At 59.3% G+C, this 16,336-nt stretch overlaps 2 protein-coding genes across 5 annotated transcripts in view; one reads left to right on the top strand and one right to left on the bottom strand.

Annotated features, from left to right (window-relative positions):
- The window catches only part of GTPBP1 (GTP binding protein 1), a 24,129-nt gene extending 19,426 nt beyond the window's left edge, over positions 1–4,703 (top strand). Inside the window, exons 11-12 of one of the 4 annotated variants that reach the window (XM_077762129.1) lie at positions 877–1,077; positions 3,648–4,703. In XM_077762129.1, coding sequence (XP_077618255.1) covers positions 877–1,077; positions 3,648–3,698 — 252 coding nt within the window. In that variant the 3' untranslated portion in view covers positions 3,699–4,703. Of the gene's footprint in view, positions 1–841; positions 1,078–1,995 lie in introns of those variants that run through there. The other 3 variants (XM_077762126.1, XM_077762128.1, XM_077762130.1) reach the window with 3 other exon arrangements.
- Positions 4,704–6,190: 1,487 nt separating this feature from the next.
- The window catches only part of SUN2 (Sad1 and UNC84 domain containing 2), a 17,293-nt gene continuing 7,147 nt past the window's right edge, over positions 6,191–16,336 (bottom strand). Inside the window, exons 8-18 of the mRNA XM_077762131.1 lie at positions 15,046–15,170; positions 12,746–13,000; positions 12,258–12,335; positions 11,733–11,794; positions 11,116–11,281; positions 10,518–10,739; positions 10,116–10,200; positions 9,611–9,726; positions 9,283–9,450; positions 8,916–9,008; positions 6,191–7,436 (exon numbers count right to left, since the gene is read on the bottom strand). Of these exons, the coding sequence (XP_077618257.1) occupies positions 7,323–7,436; positions 8,916–9,008; positions 9,283–9,450; positions 9,611–9,726; positions 10,116–10,200; positions 10,518–10,739; positions 11,116–11,281; positions 11,733–11,794; positions 12,258–12,335; positions 12,746–13,000; positions 15,046–15,170 (1,484 nt within the window). The 3' untranslated portion in view covers positions 6,191–7,322. The remainder of the gene's footprint in view (positions 7,437–8,915; positions 9,009–9,282; positions 9,451–9,610; positions 9,727–10,115; positions 10,201–10,517; positions 10,740–11,115; positions 11,282–11,732; positions 11,795–12,257; positions 12,336–12,745; positions 13,001–15,045; positions 15,171–16,336) is intronic.

Below are 16,336 nucleotides of genomic sequence, written 5' to 3' on the forward strand. Positions count from 1 at the left end.
CTTTGAAGGCTACTTGTCTCTGGGACTGGCTGTGAGTGGCAGAAGCTGCTAGCACGTGCCATAGTGCTCTTGGGGGTGTAGCCAGGCTTCCTCCCTGCTTTGAGATTAAACTTGAACCACAAGGGAAGGCTTTAACTCACTCCCTCCTGGGCGGTAGCTCTTAAGATCCACAATAGCCACACTCCTGGTGTTTTTTTTTTTTTTTTTTTTTTAATTTTTTTTTTTAAATGTTTTATTTATTTCTAGGAGAGAGAGAGAGAGCGTGAGCAGGGGAGGGTCAGAGAGAGAGGGAGTCACAGACTGAAGCAGGCTCCAGGCTCTGAGCTGGCAGTCAGCACAGAGCCCGACGCGGGGCTCGAACCCACGAACTGCGAGATCATGACCCAAGTGAAAGTCAGACGTTTAACCGACTAAGCCACCCAGGCGCCCCACTCCAGGTGTTTCCAGGTGCCGAGACCTTCCCCTGGTTTCTTTGGGAGGCCTCGAGTTAAAGCTTGCCCCAGACTCTTGTCACAGGGGCAGCAGGAGATTCAGATGATGCTCTGAGGAGTTCGGCAGAGAGCCTCAGGCTGGTTCACAAGGCTCTGGGCAGGCTGCCCGGCCCGGGAGCGAGGCCAGGTGGGAGGCAGACAAGTTCACAGGTGGTCTGCGGGGACAGCAGCTGGGGTGGGAGCAGCCCCCAGACGCCGAGGGGGAGTGAAGACCTCGCTCCATCCCACCGCCCCTGTCGTGGCCCCCCTGCCGCCCACCCCCCCCAGGACCCGCCAGGCCTGAGGGCGGGAGGTCCCTGGGGGGCGGAGGCACAGGGCACGGGCAGCTGAGCCCATGTCACTGCCTGCAGCTCCGGCCTCATCCCCAACTCCTTGGCTCCTGCAGCTCCTCCAGACCACCAACAACTCCCCGATGAACTCGAAGCCCCAGCAGATTAAGATGCAGTCAACGAAAAAGGGCCCCCTGGCCAAACGAGAAGAGGGGGGCCCCTCTGGGGGGCCAGCAGTAGGGGCGCCCCCACCTGGAGAGGAAGCTTGCTCTCTAGGGACCTCGCAGCCGGCTCTGTCCAGCGGCCTCCAGGCACAGGTGAGCGGGCTTTGCTGGCCGGGCTGGGCCCCTGCCGCCGCAGGGTGGGCGTGGGAGGGTGGCTGTTGCTCTCGCTGGCGGAGGTGGTGACAGGAGAGCTGCAGGCAGCCCCTGCTCAGCTGCCATGCCTGCAGCTCACAGAATGTGCCCCTCCCCAGCTCTTGGCACGTGACTGCCAAGTGTGCGCTCCTTGGCTCCTGAGGAGCCGTATTCTTCAAACTTTGAGATGGACCCTGTATAAAGCCGATTTAGTTGGTCCTGATTGGCGTGTGGTGGTAATAATCGGAGGAGAAACTTGCCGGGGTTCGCTCTCCGAGTGAGCGCGCTGGCGGTCTGTGTGGGCGGAGTGGGGCATGTCTCCGGTGGTTTAGGAGGTTGGAAAGGTGCTGCCTTAGAGGGTCCTGCTGCGTGGCAGGGGTGGGGTGGGGTAGGTGGCCTTGGGCCCCGTGTCAGTGCAGCTGTCACTCGGCATCTCCCGTTAGCTCTGTCCCCCGGTTCTGCCCTGGTGCCCCGTCATGTTGCTCCTTCCGGTGTGTTCTCCACCTGGCCCCGCTTTGGAGATGGAACCGTCTTGCCGGGACCTGTCCTTTCTGCTCTCTGTCCCGCACTGAGCCTTTCTCTTTCCATCTCAGCGGGGGCGGGTGTTGGTTCCCGCTCTCCTTGTGCTTCTCCGAACGGCTCCTTCTCACGCTGTCGTCAAGCGCCACCCGCCTGCTAGGAAGCCAGGGTGGGCGCCGGCTCTGTCTGACAGAGAAGTGCCGTCTCTGAGTCACATAGTAGACGGCGGCTCAGGCTAGGCTGGGACCGTCCTCCTCGCTCGCTTTTCTCCCGCCCCTCTTCCCGCTGCCTCGCCCCTCTGCCGCCCTGCCCTGCTCCCCTGGGCCACTACTTCTCAAGCTCCTTCTTTCTCCCTTTCAGCCCAAGCCCAGCAGTGGGGGCCGGCGACGGGGGGGCCAGCGTCACAAAGTGAAGTCCCAGGGGGCCTGCGTGACTCCTGCCAGCGGCTGCTGAATCTCCCCTGGGCCCACCCCCACCACCCGAGGGGTCCTTGTACTCTGGCCGCTGTGCCATCAGATGGGCCGGAGCGGCTCTGACCACCACCCGTCCTCCCCTAGGCCGCAGCTGGAGCCTCGTCCTGCCCCCCACCCCCATTTTCCAGGGGGGTATAATTTATAAGCTGAGGAAGGTGGCCAGACTTCTGGAGGACTGACCATCATCCACCTTCTTCCCTGCCCTCTTCCTTACTCACAGTTTTTGTATATCTGGGCCCTTAGTTTTTATTCTTTTTATTATCTCTCTCTCTCTCTAGTGTGCGTGCGTGCGTGTGTGTGCGCGTGTGTGTGTGCGTGTGTGTGGTGCAGAAGAGTAGCCAGTCAGGGCCCTCGCAGTCTTTCTCCTTTTTCCCTCTCTGGCCACCAGCCTCCAGGAGCTGGCTGCCTGTCCATCTGTCCATCCGTCTGTGTGTTTCTGTGACAACCTTTAGGGGCTTTCAGAAGCTGAAGAGCACATTACTCCCCCGTGCTCACCCCCCTCCCCCGCGCTCACTTCTCTGCCCAGAGCCCTCTACAGAGCCGGACTCGGGGCTCAGGGGTTTCATCAGTGTATGCTGCTGCCAGAGCAGGGAGCCTTCCTTCTGGCTCCAGGGGGATGTTAGCAGAGCGGAGAGGGGTGGCCTCCTTTTTTCTCCTTCCTTTTTAACTCCTTAAACCCGAAAACAGGTTATGCCAAAAGCTCTTAAGTTGTAGCCTGTAGGTGTGTGGAGGAGAGTGGCACTTGGATCGTAGGACCCTCCCTGCCCCCAGCTCTGACCCTTGCCACTGACCCAAAGACAGCAGGTGGGTCATCTTCCTCCTTGGAGACAATCCCGTTTTCCCGGCCAGGCCAGGGCAGCTCCTGCTCTGCTGATTCTGCTGAGCTGTGGCTTTGGCCCCTGAACTTTAACTCTGAATCTTGCTGGGCCTGGAGGCGCTGATGACCCACCTGGACTGGGATCAGCTTGCCCTGGGTCCTACTCACTAGCACCTCCTACTGGTAGGGATGTGTTCCTCTGAGCCAGGCCTGGGCTAGAACTCCTTCCCTACGACAGCCCCACCAGGTTGCCCCCTCATGGCTGCTACGGGAGCACACCAGGGAAAGATGTGAGCCCCAGTTTTGGAGGCCCCCGTTGGGGTGTGGGGAGGCTAAGTAGGGGGTTGTGAAAAAGATTCTCCCAGGCCCAGCCCTCTGGAACGTCCACTGCCTGGGGTCATCCAGGCCAGAGATGGCAATGTGGGGCCTGAAAGAGCCTGGCCTGAGCTGTGGACAGAAGCCCTTGGTTTAGAGTGGACTGGTGGGCGGAGATACGCTCTTTCTAGCCAGGGCGGACACCCAGCTGGCTGGGTCCTTCCTTAGCCTTGCCTTCTTCCCATCCCCAGCCCTCTCCATCCTTCTTGCTTCTGAACTGCTGGTCCCCTCCCGCCCCCTCCTTCCAACTCTTTCTAGTTACCACTGACCCATGGCCATGAACTGACCAGACCAGCACAAAAAATAAAGGTTTGTTCCAAGTTGACGGTGTCATGTTCCCTGCCCAGGCCCTCCCGGCGGAGGAGCTCCCGTGGGGAATGCTGGCTGCGCCTCCCTAAGCCCCCGGCTCTGGAGCAGGGCAGGGGCGGGAGGAGCCCAGCTTCTCCTCTCGGGATGCGTGGCTTCAGAACCCGGGCTCCTCTGCCGGCTGTGACATGGGACAAGCTGCCAGTCTTCTCTGAACCTCAGTTTCCTCACCTAGAGCGGGAGGTAAACACACACCGGGGTCGCAGTGGGTGTGAGGATTCTGTGAGAGAACGGATGGTGAAGCTCTGACATGCCCGGCATGGGAGGGGGAGTGGGGGGGTGCCCAGTGAATGGTCCCCGCGCTGCCTACCACTGCGCCAGCCCCCACGTCGGCAGGGCGAGGGGCAGGCGCGGGAGGAGAAGTGTGGTGTTGACGTGTCTCTGTGACGTGGCTGTGCTGTGCCGGATGTCCCCTCACTCGTTGGATTTCGAAGCTACTAAGTAGGAAAGAGGCGGTGCTGCAGTTTTCTGGTCAGGAAACCAGCGCAGAGAGCGGTGCTGCCGGCAGGCACGGTCGTGCCCGCGCCGCCCCCTTCGCAGGCGGCTGCTCCGCCCCGTGCCCTTGGGCCCCTTGCCCGGTCCTCTGTGGGGTGTTTCCCTTCTTGCTTTTTGACTCTGGTTCTGCTCACAGGGGCTGCTGCCCACTGGTGCCTTCCTAAGAGGAGGGCTCCGGCCTCGAGCTCCCCCCCGGCTCCCCGTCCCTATGCAGGTGCCGTGGCCTCCGTGCCCACAAGACTGCTCTAGGACGGCACCTCGTTTTGCCTGAACTCTTTTGCCCCGAAGAGCATAACCACTTTACTTCTGGAAGCCGTGGCCTCCGCCCTGGCCTCTGCCATCCGACACTCGGGAGGTTGGTCTGGATCTGTGGTCGCCAGGCCCGCACCTGCCAGCGGGGGCTACCGGATCCGGTGTTTTACTGTCATTAGCAGGGACTCCAGAGGTCCCCTACGGGTCTCAGCCCTACCAACTCTCACTTTGGAACACAACACCAGCCCTTTTGTAGATGACAAAGAATAAAGTTAACTGATCATCTCGAATGGCTGATGCTGACCTTTCTGTCTGTGCAGCTAACATTTGTGGTGTCTTTAGTTCCGTTGGGACCCCTATTCTGGCTTACTGAACAGCATAAGGTAACGAGAATATGCTGCAGCGTGGGGGGACATGCAAGCTCAGGGGTCACCAGGTGTGCCTTGGAGAAAACGGGGTGAGAGCTGTGGCCTTGAGGAGATGGTAGAATCTGGACATGTGCAGGTGGGCAGAGGGTATGCGCCCAGCCCAGGAGCACTCAGGCAGAGGCCTGGAGCCCTGACTGCATGGCAGGTTACGGGCACTCGTTTACCGGTGCAGCTTGGGGACATCTCAGCCCCAGTGGCACTAGATGCAGAGCAGGTGGTGAGGGAAGTGGGGGAAAATGGAGTGAGTGCGTGGTCACTGGGGGTGAGCCACACGGCCAGCTCTTTCCTGGTGCACAGGGTTAACTGGCCCAAAGCCTCAGGGCTGGATTTACATCGTACCTGGTACCTAATACCTCTCCTGCGGCAGTTTAACCCCACCCCCACCCCTCCCTACTGACCTGTCCCTGCCTTTATCTCCTCAGCAGCAATGGGGACCGGCCCTGGGTCAGGTACCAGGGTACACTGGACAGTGTGGTTGCAGAACCACCCCTGGCGCTTCAAGTGGCTTCATGGGAGGCACTGGGGCTGGGACCAGAGTTACGGGGAAGGACCAGGACCTGTTCCCCTGAGCTGGCAGATGGCGGCTCTGCAAGGGCCCCATCCCAGCACGGGCACCAGGGCCGACGTCTGGTTCCTGCGGCAGAGGATCTGCACTGAAGGCGGACGTGGTCTGTTGTGAAGCAGGTAAATCCTTCACCTTCTCCTCAGATGGCACAGACAGATGGGGGGGAAGGCTGCCCCTTCACACTTACCCTGGTGTCTGTGAGGGCCAGCAAAGCCTGTCCCCTTCCTCCCCACCCCGCCCCTGAGGCCTGGGCCCAGGACCACAGAGCAGGGCCTGCCTCAGGCCCTGTTCCAGCTTGTTTTTCATGGAGGGGTCTGGTGTCTAATGTTCATAAGTCTTTGGGGGCGTGGTTTAGGTTCTGAGTTCAGATTTAAAAAGACTACACGCTCCGTTAATCTTGGGCATAACTTATTTATTTTTGCATAGGCATAAATTAGAATCTGGAGATAAAAATTCAGAACCAATAGTGCAGCATTTGTGACAGGAGAGCGCAAAATGAAACCTGGTTGTCTGGGGGGCGGGGGCCAGTGCCAAAGGACCCCGGGTGGCCTTGGGCCTCCCCTTCCTTCTCGCTCCATGTCCTTGGAGCCCATCTGGGGCTCAGCCCTGGCCTGAGGGCACCTGCTGGCACAGCTCCCCCTCGTGGCAGCGAGGTTACAGGGAACCAAAATCACCCAGTGCCCCACAGAACGGGGCTAGGAATCAAGCCCAAAGCTTTTCAGTTAAAAAACAGACCTTGAAAAATATATACATAATACAGCAGAGTCTGCTGCTTCTGANGGAAATAATCTGAGAAAGAGCTGAGAGTCTCAAGGGAGTAGCTGAGCCCCTTACAGGCAGGTGGTGGCGGGCCAGGGCCCACAGTGCAGACAGACCTCTGCCCCCCATGACACCCTGAATGTCACCATCATCGTCCCCGGACCACCCTGAGAGTCTGGGGAGTACACTGCTCCCCCACCCTCTTAAGCTTACCCTAGCTGCTTAGGGCCTCAAAAGGTAGGTGTGGACTCCCTGCATGTCAGGGGAATGTGGCAAGCTTGCTCTGGGGCACAGGCATGCCCCAGCAGGAATGGGGAACAGAGGGGTCCCCGGTCCCAACAGCAGGAGAAAGAGAAAGCATTAGCCCCAGCGGAGGGGGAATCCTACTGGCTGGCCGCCCGGCCCCCCAGAGCCACACAGGCAGACTCCCTTAGAGGCTCAAAGGAGCCAGACCCTCAGGGGTATGAGAAGCCCCGTGGCCCCCTCGGACCCAGAATACAGTGTATAGAGGCCTCTGGGGGACCGCAGGGGTTCAGGCTCCCTAGGTTGATGGCACTAGATTTCTGGAAGAGTCGGCTGCCCTAGGAGCAGCTTCCTGCCTGGGGCTCAGCCCCAACCTGTGCTGTGAGCACCTTCCTCCTCGAGGACGTCACTTCCCCGCCTGGGGGTGGGGGCAGCTCACCTGCCTCAGGCCCTCGCTTGTCCCACCCATGGCTTTTGGCACCTGCTTCATTCACCCGCCTACCAACCGCAGCCCCTTGGGTGCCAGCCCCCCATCCTGGGTACGGGGCAGACAGGTCCCACCTTTGCCAGGACGACAGAGGTCCACTCACTGCCTCTCTGCCTGCCTTTCCATCCCCCACCATATGCTACATATATACACCCGAGAGGGGGAGGTAGGCACCCAGTGCCCGGCACCAGGAGGTCACGAAAAGGGACACTGGAGCTCGCGTTCTGCCTCGAGCTGCCCTGCACTAGGAAAGCCCTGCATGTTCTTTCTCCTCTCCATCGGGCCCGAGGTTCTTGCTCCTGGAAGTCCATGCGCTGGTCAAGCATGTGGGGAAGGGGCAGAGGTGCTGCTCTCCCACTCCCAGAGGAGGGGACACCTGCTGCGAGGGGCTGGCCTCCCAGCTGGCTGGCAGCGGCACAGAGAAGGCCTAGTGGGTGGGTTCCCCATGCACCCGGAAGCGGTAGATGCAGGTGTACTCAGGGTGGCCCCAGTTAGTCAAGATCCGAAGCTCCACCACCTGGTATGTGGCCATCTTAGTGTCCTAGGTAGAGAAAGAAGACGTTAAGAGTGTCCCACGTCCTCAGACCTCACTGACAGGAGGGCAGAAAGGGAGACATTTACCCCCAGGGCCAACGCCCCCCCCGCCCCAGGCCTCTACAGAGATGGACTTCGAAGCTCCTGTCTTCAGTCCACGGAGCAAGTTTCCAGCCTGGGAGCAGAGGTGCCCCAGGGGCTTTAGAGGCCCTGTAGGGGCCATGACCCCTAACCACATAAAAATGGTCTTGTAGTTGGGGACCAGCCAGATTCGTCCCAGCCAGAGTCACAGGAGCTCTTTATCATGGTCAATGGAAAGAATTACTGTCCTGGACGATTTGACATTGATGGTGGAAAAAATCTGAATTAAGCAGATTGTTTTTCTTTCTCGAGTTCTCATCGGGTGTCTGTCCACTGCTCAAAAAGCCACAGTCTTTGAGTGAGCTTTTGAAGCAAATGTTTGACACCGACAGGCCCAGCGCTTTCCTGTTCTTCCTGTCCCTTACCATCCACACAGCCTCCTTTCCTCTACGGGATCAGCCAGCACACGTCCCCAAGAAGTCCCAAGCACCCCCAGGGCTCAGTCACCATCCTGGGGCTGACAGCTCAGTCTCCCGGCAGCTGCACGGGACTGTCCTACAGGTGCCTCAGACTCGGTGGCCAGACCCACTCCTGCGTCAGCCTGCCTCCTGGCACCTGGGACAGGCCTCCCCTCCCCCTCCTCCACTTCTGTCCACTCTGACGCTCCCAACTGCGTCTCCACCTCCTCTCCATCCTCACTCCCAGCATGCTCTGCAGCCACTCCCGGACTCCACTTGTCCCCTAGATGCCCCGGTCACACAGCCACGTGATCCGACTACAGTGCACGGTCTTGTCACTCTTCTGCCCAAAACGTGGCCGTGGGCACCCCCCCCCCCAAGCCCTGAGGGCCAGAACACGCTGGCCTGCTAGCTAGGCCTGCCTCTCTCTGGCCTCCCTTCCCCCCTCACCCCATTCTTCACCCCTAGCGTAGCTCTCAAGGCCCCTACACAGCCTTCATCTAGGCTGTCAGAACATTGACTCCTTGGGGGCTGCTGGGATCTGGGAACCTGCCTCCGGGGGTGGGAACTGGCCCCTGCCTTTCTGACCAGGGCCTGGGAGACTGATGTCCACTCAAGTGGAGGCAGGCTGTCTCCCCCAGAGCCCCCGCCCTGCTGCACTGCCTGAGCCCAAGCCGGGCCACCCTCAGACCACTGCCCTTTCCGGGGAGCCTTCCCCCAGCACCCCAACTAGGATGAGCCCCTCTGTGCAGATGTCTATGCGGTGCCTCTCCTGTGCCACTCGGACAGCTGTCCCTGTTCCCCGCCTTGAGCCACGGGGAGGCGGGGGCTGTGCTTATCCTTGACCTGAGCCCACAGTGCCAGGCACAGCCTAAGTGCTCAAACTACCTGCTGAACAGACAGGAACGTGAATATACTACCTCTGCTAGCACAGCAGAGTCCCGTACCTGAAAATAAAAGGTCTGAATGGGCTCCCCATCCTGGTCGTAGGTGAACTGGCCAAGAAGTGTCCCCTCCTGCTGCAGATCTTCATCAAATCCCTGAAGAGAGAACAAAGGATGGAGGGAAGATCTTGCTCTTAGACAAGTGCCCCAGTCACCCAGGGAAGAGTGCTTCCCCCCCCGTCCCCACACTGGGTCCCCCCCTCGCCACCCCTCCCCCGAGTTCAGCACCAGCCTCGGTGGGACTACAGGGGCCTGAGCACTGGACGTGGGTTCTGCCCCCTTCCTCCCAAAGAATGGTCCTAGCTTTATCCCCAGTAAAGACCCACAGGGTCCCAGGGCCCCTCCGACCACCCACAGGTGGAATACTCACAAAGATGGCAAAGTCCTTGGGGGCACTGGAGATGGTGCTGTTGGGGGACAGGGACTTGGGGACGTGCTCTAAGGTGACAGCAGTGGGGCGGATGCGGGCAGAGAGGCGAACCACGGCAAAACCCTGGGGCCCCTGGAAGGCCCAACAGTTGCCTGGGTGCACATCTGGCTGGGGTGGGGAGGGGGCAGAGAAGGAAGTCGCGTCAGCACAGGGCTGGGACAAAGCCGGCCCTCCCTGACCACAGCTTCTGCTGGCTCAGGATGGGAGTCACCCGGCTCTGCAGGTGACCTGCTCAGGGCCCCTGCCGCTGCCCTCATTGGGTACCTACCTGGAGAATGACCCGGGGCGACTGCGAGTGGTACCACAGGGGGATGCCGAAGAGGCTCAGGAGGGCCGTCTTGGTCTCATAGGTCTCAGAACATCGGGTGCTGATGACGCTAGCCCCTAAGCCCGGGACGAAAGGCAGTGTGGGCGCCTAGAGCTGGACCCCAGCAGGGGAGGGCGGAAGCCCCAGACACCTGTGCATCTCTCCAGCCCAGGGAACCCAGAGGGGACCGCTCTTGCCATGTCCTCTCTCAGGACGGGAGGGCAGGTGCCCCACGTCTAGTCTTAGACCTCACCCCAGCTACAGAGCAACTGTAAACATCGTTCTCCCTGGCCAAGGAGGGTATTGAGTTCATCCGGGCCTCTCCGAGTTTCTTCTCTTGCCTTCCCCATGAGTGATTTCTGCTGATCTCAAGCCCTGCTTGCCTAGCACCTTGGCTACGGGGGGGGCGGGGGGGCGGCCAGCCCGAGACCAAGCTCTGCACAGCGGGGAGGGCGCGCGCACAGACCTCCCGATTCCAGAGCGTAGTCCACCATCCCGATGCGGTCCTCGCTGTAGCGCTTCAGGGCCTGGTTCACAATGCGCTGCACCTGCTGAAACACGCATCCAACCCAGCTGCCATGAGAAGCGGACTCATCCAGCCGTGAGCCCCCCACTGCTGTGGGCTAGCACCCCGTGGACCAGCCCCTCCTATCCTGCACCGCATGCTGGTGGTCCAGCCACACCTGCCACTTAACCTAGATGCACCCCCGCTCTCCCCCACCAGCCCCAAAGAAACTCTGGAGTCTCCTCCCTGTCACCTAGGTCTGGGGACGTATCAGGAAGCTGGCAGCGCGGGACTGCACAGGTCTAGGACTCCCAGGGAGGAAAGCGTTGGGGGGGGGGGCTCCCGGGGCCACATGGTCCTCACCTCCTCTGTCACCCCGATCACGCCTTCCCTCTGCAGCGTCAGCCCCAGGCTGGCGGCGGCCTCCCTTGCCGACTGGCCCCGCATCTCGGCCACGTGAGCGAGGATCCTGCCCTCCAGCTCCTGCAGCTGGGCTTCCATGTCCTCTCGCTGGAGGAGCCCGCTGCGCGTCCCCCCGCCGCGGAGAAGGAACTGGCTGACCCAGGCGGGGAACTGAGACTCCACCTAGCGACAGAAGGAAGGTCTCTGAGGCTCACGGGGACAGTGGCCCAGGCCAGGGTGGTGCCTGGCTGGAGGGGCCGGGGCGGGAAAAGAGCACAGGCCCCGCAGGGAAGGGCCTGCACATCCCGCTAGCCCACATGAAGGAAGGAGTCCCAAATGACCCCTTCACGTTATCGGTAACAAAACAGGAAGAACTGTCCACGACAGCCAGCATCTGGGCCAAGTCCAGGGGCTTACGGGACCAGCAGGCCACTGGGGCAAAAGGCTCTTTGCCGTACGGACTCCCGGGACAGACACTCTCTGGGGACAGACACTCTCTGGGGACAGACACTCTCTGGGGACAGGGTGTCCGCGGGGGACTTGGATGGTTCTGACTTACGTCGTCCCTCACCGCCTGCAGCTCCTGGGGCAAGAGGCCCACTCGCTCTGCCACCGAGCTCTGCTTCAGGCTCAGGGCTGCCAGCTCCTCCCGCAAGGCTGCCAGCTGGCCCTCCAGTCGGCCCAGCTCCTTCAGGGAGTTCTCGCGGAAGGACTCTTGGGTCATCCTACGCCCAAGGAGAGGAGAAAAGAATACGCCTTGGCTCTCTGGTGAGGTGCAGGCCAGGCTGAGGAACGTGAGAGGATCCCCTACTTGGCCCCCGACAGAAGTGAGTGCCCAGCACCTGCACGTGGACGCAAAGCCTCCGCCTGCGGCCCTGGCTGTAGAACACAGCCCCAGGGCCTTTGAACGGGCTTGCCAATCCCAAGGAGCGAATTCTTAGCCTGTTCCCTTCCTAAGACCAGAGCCATAATTCACCCTGCCTCAGCCTCCCCCATCCTCCACACGGGTGGCTATCTGGGGCACGGAAGGCAGCCTGCATGAGTGTGTACCGATAGCATGTCTACGAGTGAACCCACAAATCCTAATTCTCTTGCAGTGCCCCCGTCCCCCCTTCTTTTGCACTTCAGATGTTCCTGAGCTGGTTTTCAGCCATCCCCTCTCTGCTCAGAACACACTCAGAACTCTGCTCTGGGGCTTTGCGCCCCANCTTCAGCTCCTGGAGTCGGGCCTCAGACTCCTGTAAGCAGGAAGAAGGCAGAAATACGACATATACGCCAGGCTCGGAGCAGTCGGGTCTCCCAGAGCAGGACCTACCCCCTTTGGAGCCTCTGTTCACACGGAGCCCTGCCCCAGGCCCCCCTGACCTCTCTAGCAAACGCTAACCTCCTCCTGGTCTGGGTCCCCGTGCAAGGCTTGCCCCATCTGCACGCTTAGGCGTGCAAACATTCCCTCATTCATTGAGCAGCGTACACCCAGTGCAACAGGCCTCTTGAAAGCAACCCTTCCTCAAACACACGCCTGGGCATCCCTGCAGAGCATTCCGGCACTCCGGGTTTAGCTCCAGCGAAAGTTGGGAGAGGACCCCCCCCCCCCCCACCACCACTTCTGGTGTCCAGCACCCTTCGGGAGAGCCGAGCTGCCTCGGCCCTAGGGCAGATGTTGAATTGGATCAGGGGCCCCCTGGAGGCCAGCCCTCCAACCTGGGAGGCCTGGACGATTTTCTTGAAGAGATCTTCAGAATCTTGTTGATGTTCTGCTCTCAGGGTGGCCAGCTCTTCCTGTCAGACACGGGGACAGCGTCTCAGGATTTTACTGAGTTACGTGCGGAGGGAACTTCGAACCAGTAAGTGACGGAACTGGAATCCGAACCAGGCCCATCGGACTGCAGACGTCAGCTCCTGGCCTTTATGCTGCGAGTGTTTCTCAAACACGCCAGACCCCCCCCCTTGATCTCTGCTGCACCCCTACTGTGCCAGGCACCCTGGGGTCCCGCCGTCAGGGGTGGGAGTGCCCCCAGGGAAACCCCAGAGTCTCCCATTTTAGAGGAGGGAACAAAGGCTTAGAGAAGGTCAGTGACTGCCAAGTGACACTCCTGTCCCTCTCACGTCAGGGTGTGCAGGGCCTCGCCCCCTCCACCCCACACCCCCCCCAGTGTCACCCCCATGCCACTCTGCTCACGCTCAGAGACCTGGATCCGAGCAGCCATGTCCCTGCGGAAGTCCTCCTTCAGGGCAGCCTCGCGGCGGCTCACCAGCCCTTCCAGAAGTGCCAGGGTGTCCTCGTGGCTCAGGCCTCCGTGGCCTCCCCCGCCAGCGGCCCCTTGCCGCAGTTCCAGACGTTCCAGCCGCACGGCCTCCTTCTGCCAGTTGGAGGAAAATTCGGCAGCGAGAGCTTCGAGGCGCCGCTCCAGGGAGTGCACTCGAGACAAGATGCGCTGCTCGGCCTGGCGGGGCAGGAAAAGCCACTGGGGTGAGGGACCAGGACAACAGCGCTTCCTGAAGTGACAGGGAAGGGAATCCCAGGGACACCCAGATGTGAACACACGCTGGCCCGGAGGGCCGTCCGTGCCCCGCAGGTAGGTGAGTACGCTGGCGGGCAACGGGGCACCGTGAGTGTAGGGACACGCGGCGGCAGAGGGCAGCACAACATNTCCAAGTGCAGGAACACATCCAAGAAGACCAGCCCCTCCCCCCACCTACGTGTGTGCGAATGCGGGAGAGCGAGGGGCCGCCAGGCTCAGCCGCCCACTTCATCCCAGAGAGCTATGGCTAAAAGGCAAACTAATTCGAGGAGGCTTTCTTCTCTTTAAGTGGACGGCCCACAGAGTAGATAGAATAAGTCCTGTGGACTTGACAGTGGCCCCTGATGGCAGGCCATGGTTTTTGAAAACCTTGTTGGCTTCAAAACAAAAATCCTTGCCAAGAGAAATTATCATCTGTCAACTGTCGGTTAGAGACCGGGGCCTCCTCCCGAGTGCAGAAGTTGCTTCTGGTGTTTAAAGGTCTTAAAATAGGCAGTACGTTGGCAGGACTCAAAGAGCCAAGAGTACAAAGTCATCCTTCTCACCTGTGCCCTCATCCACCACCACCTGCTCCCAAACCGGGCAACTATTTTTATTAGCGTCTTAAGCAAACGTAAGCAAGTGCAAAGGCACACCTGTTCTTTACCTCTCCCTTTTCACGGAGCAGGCAGTCCTGAAACTGCACTGTATTTCACATCTTTACTAAGGATTCAAAAAGGGAAAGTTACGATGCTGAAACAGGTCATTATTTTATGAAGTGACAGCATGGCGGCCAAGGACAGTAATAGTCCCCAAAATAAACAGTTAAAGATGTGTTCCCCAATTACATTCAGCAAGATACACGCAAAACTCGGATAGGATTAGGGGAAAAAAGAATTAGGCACGTTTCCCTGTCGACCTCAACACACGCACGCACACATTCTGGTCATCTGTGCCCTGTCACCCCCCACACTGCACTGCAGGCTCCTTGCGGACACAGCCTGGGCAGCCTCTGACCGATGGCAGACACGGCCCTGTCCCACTGTCCTGCCTCTATTTGCCCCATCTGCAGCGTGGCCTTGCACGTGTTTCTATCAAGATGTGCAGTCTATTCCCTCCCTCTCTTTTTATATTTATTTTTGAGAGACAGAGCATGACCTGGGGAGGGGCAGAGAGCGGGGAGACACAGAATCCGAAGTAGGCTCCAGGCTCTGAGCTGTCAGCACAGAGCCCAATGCGGGGCTCGAACTCATGATCTGTGAGATCATGACCTGAGCCGAAGTCAGAGGCTTAACCGACTGAGCCACTCAGGCATCCCTCTCTCTCTGCCTTTGAGTCTAGACTAGCTCTGAGATTTACTTTGGCCTGGAATAAGGAGGAAGGGACAGTGTGCTGGTCCCGAATGGGGGCCTGATTTTGCTCTTGTGGAACCATGGTTGTCTGCTAGGAGACGGAGCCAGGGCTCGCCTGATGGGTGAAAAGAGCACATGTGGCACCCAGCCTGGCCCCTCCCCCCCACAGCTAACCCAGCAGCCGGGGTCCCTGCTGAGACCAGAAGAACCACCCAGAGGACCCACAGGCTCGTGAGCTAATTAAATGCTTGCAGCTTTAAGGCACTGGTTTTAGGGGTGACCTGTTTGTGGTAACAGGTAACTGACCAGCACATCACCTTATTCGTGGAAGATGCTGAGGAACTATTTATGAACCTACTGAAAAGGAACATAGAAGACACAATGATTCACCCAATTCCTTTTCCTTCTGGGTTTGTTTGTTTGTTTGTGCTTAAGATGACAACGAACTTTGGGACGGTCTGGAGTCCCATTTGAGCACAAGCGAACTCCTCGCCCAGTACGCGCCCCCCCCCCAAACAGCAGAGAGCAGGGACAAGGCAGTCCACCAGCTGGGACACCGCCCAGGTAAGGTGTGAGGCCAGAGAAACCAACTGCACATACGGGCAGAGTGAGGACCCGTGACCCTACGAGACTCACCTGGAAGTGGGGCGAGTCTCCGGACTCCCACACGTCGTGCTGCCTGGGGCCGCCCTTGGCCGCCCACCAGGAGACCATCGCAGGCTGGAACGCGTGTAGCCCGTAGGGGTAGAAATACCAGGCACCTGTACGCAGAGGAGAGGGGGTGATCCAGGCCTGTGGCCATAAGCCGGAAGGCACACGCTGCTGAAGATGGCTGCCTGGTTAACACGGGTTAGTCGCAGCCTGTCTCATGCTGCGAGCTGGGCTTCTGCTGGAAGGCGGTACGAGGGACGGAGGGGCCTGTCATTCTCTGAGGCAGCAGCTTCCATGTGACTGGCGCAGAGTGTGCGCTCTCTCCCCTCCCTCATCTTTCTGTAAACGGCAGAACTCAGAGAATGTGGCTCTGATAAAGCTAGGGATGACCCAGAGGTAGAACCAGACGACCTGATGATGGCTCTGGGCCCAGACTATCTATCAAGATCACCCAAGAAGCTTTTGGGGCAATTGGGTGGCTCAGCTGGTTAAGCGTCTGACTTCGGCTCAGGTCATGATCTCGTGGTTCGGGAGTTCGAGGCCCGTGTCAGGCTCTGTGCTGACAGCCCAGAGGCTGGAGCCTGCTTCAGATTCAGTGTCTCCCCCTCTCTCTCTCCCTTCCCCTTCTCCTGCTCTGTCTCAGTCTCTCTCTCTTAAAAATAAAGCATTAAAAAGAAAAGAAAAAAATCACCCAGGAAGTTTTTAAAATACCCACTATGTGGCTCCACTTTCTAGAGAGTGAATTCACGGGTCTGGGGTATCCTTCTAGAGGGGAGTCCTTTTTGGGTTTTATTTATTTTTCTTAAATAGTTTATGGTCAAGTTGGTTTCCATATAATACCCAGTGCTCATCCCAACAAGTGCCCTCCTCCATGCCCCATATTTTAAATATCCATTTATTTTTGAGAGAGAGAAGAGAGACTGTGAATAGGGGAGGGGCAGAGAGATGGAGGGAGACCGAATCGGAAGCAGGTTCCAGTCCATCAGCACAGAGCCCGACGTGGGGCTCAAACTCACAAACTGCGAGATCATGACCTGAGCCAAAGTCGGATGCTCACCAACTGAGCTACCCAGGCTCCCCAGGTAACTCTAATGAGCTGCCGTGGTTGAGAATCCCTGAAACAAGACACCTACTAAGAGAAGGTGCTTCTGACCCAGGACAACACAAGGCTGAGGCCACAAAAACGCCTGCATCTCGCTTTAGGGGCCGTCGGCTTGTGAGGTGCTTACTCATGAGCATGTGCATGTGCGTGTGGGGGGGGGGGGCGGGAATGAGG

The sequence above is a fragment of the Crocuta crocuta genome, unplaced genomic scaffold (assembly GCF_008692635.1).
Source record: "Crocuta crocuta isolate KB4526 unplaced genomic scaffold, BGI_CrCroc_1.0 scaffold193, whole genome shotgun sequence".
NCBI classification, from domain to species: Eukaryota; Metazoa; Chordata; class Mammalia; order Carnivora; family Hyaenidae; genus Crocuta; species Crocuta crocuta.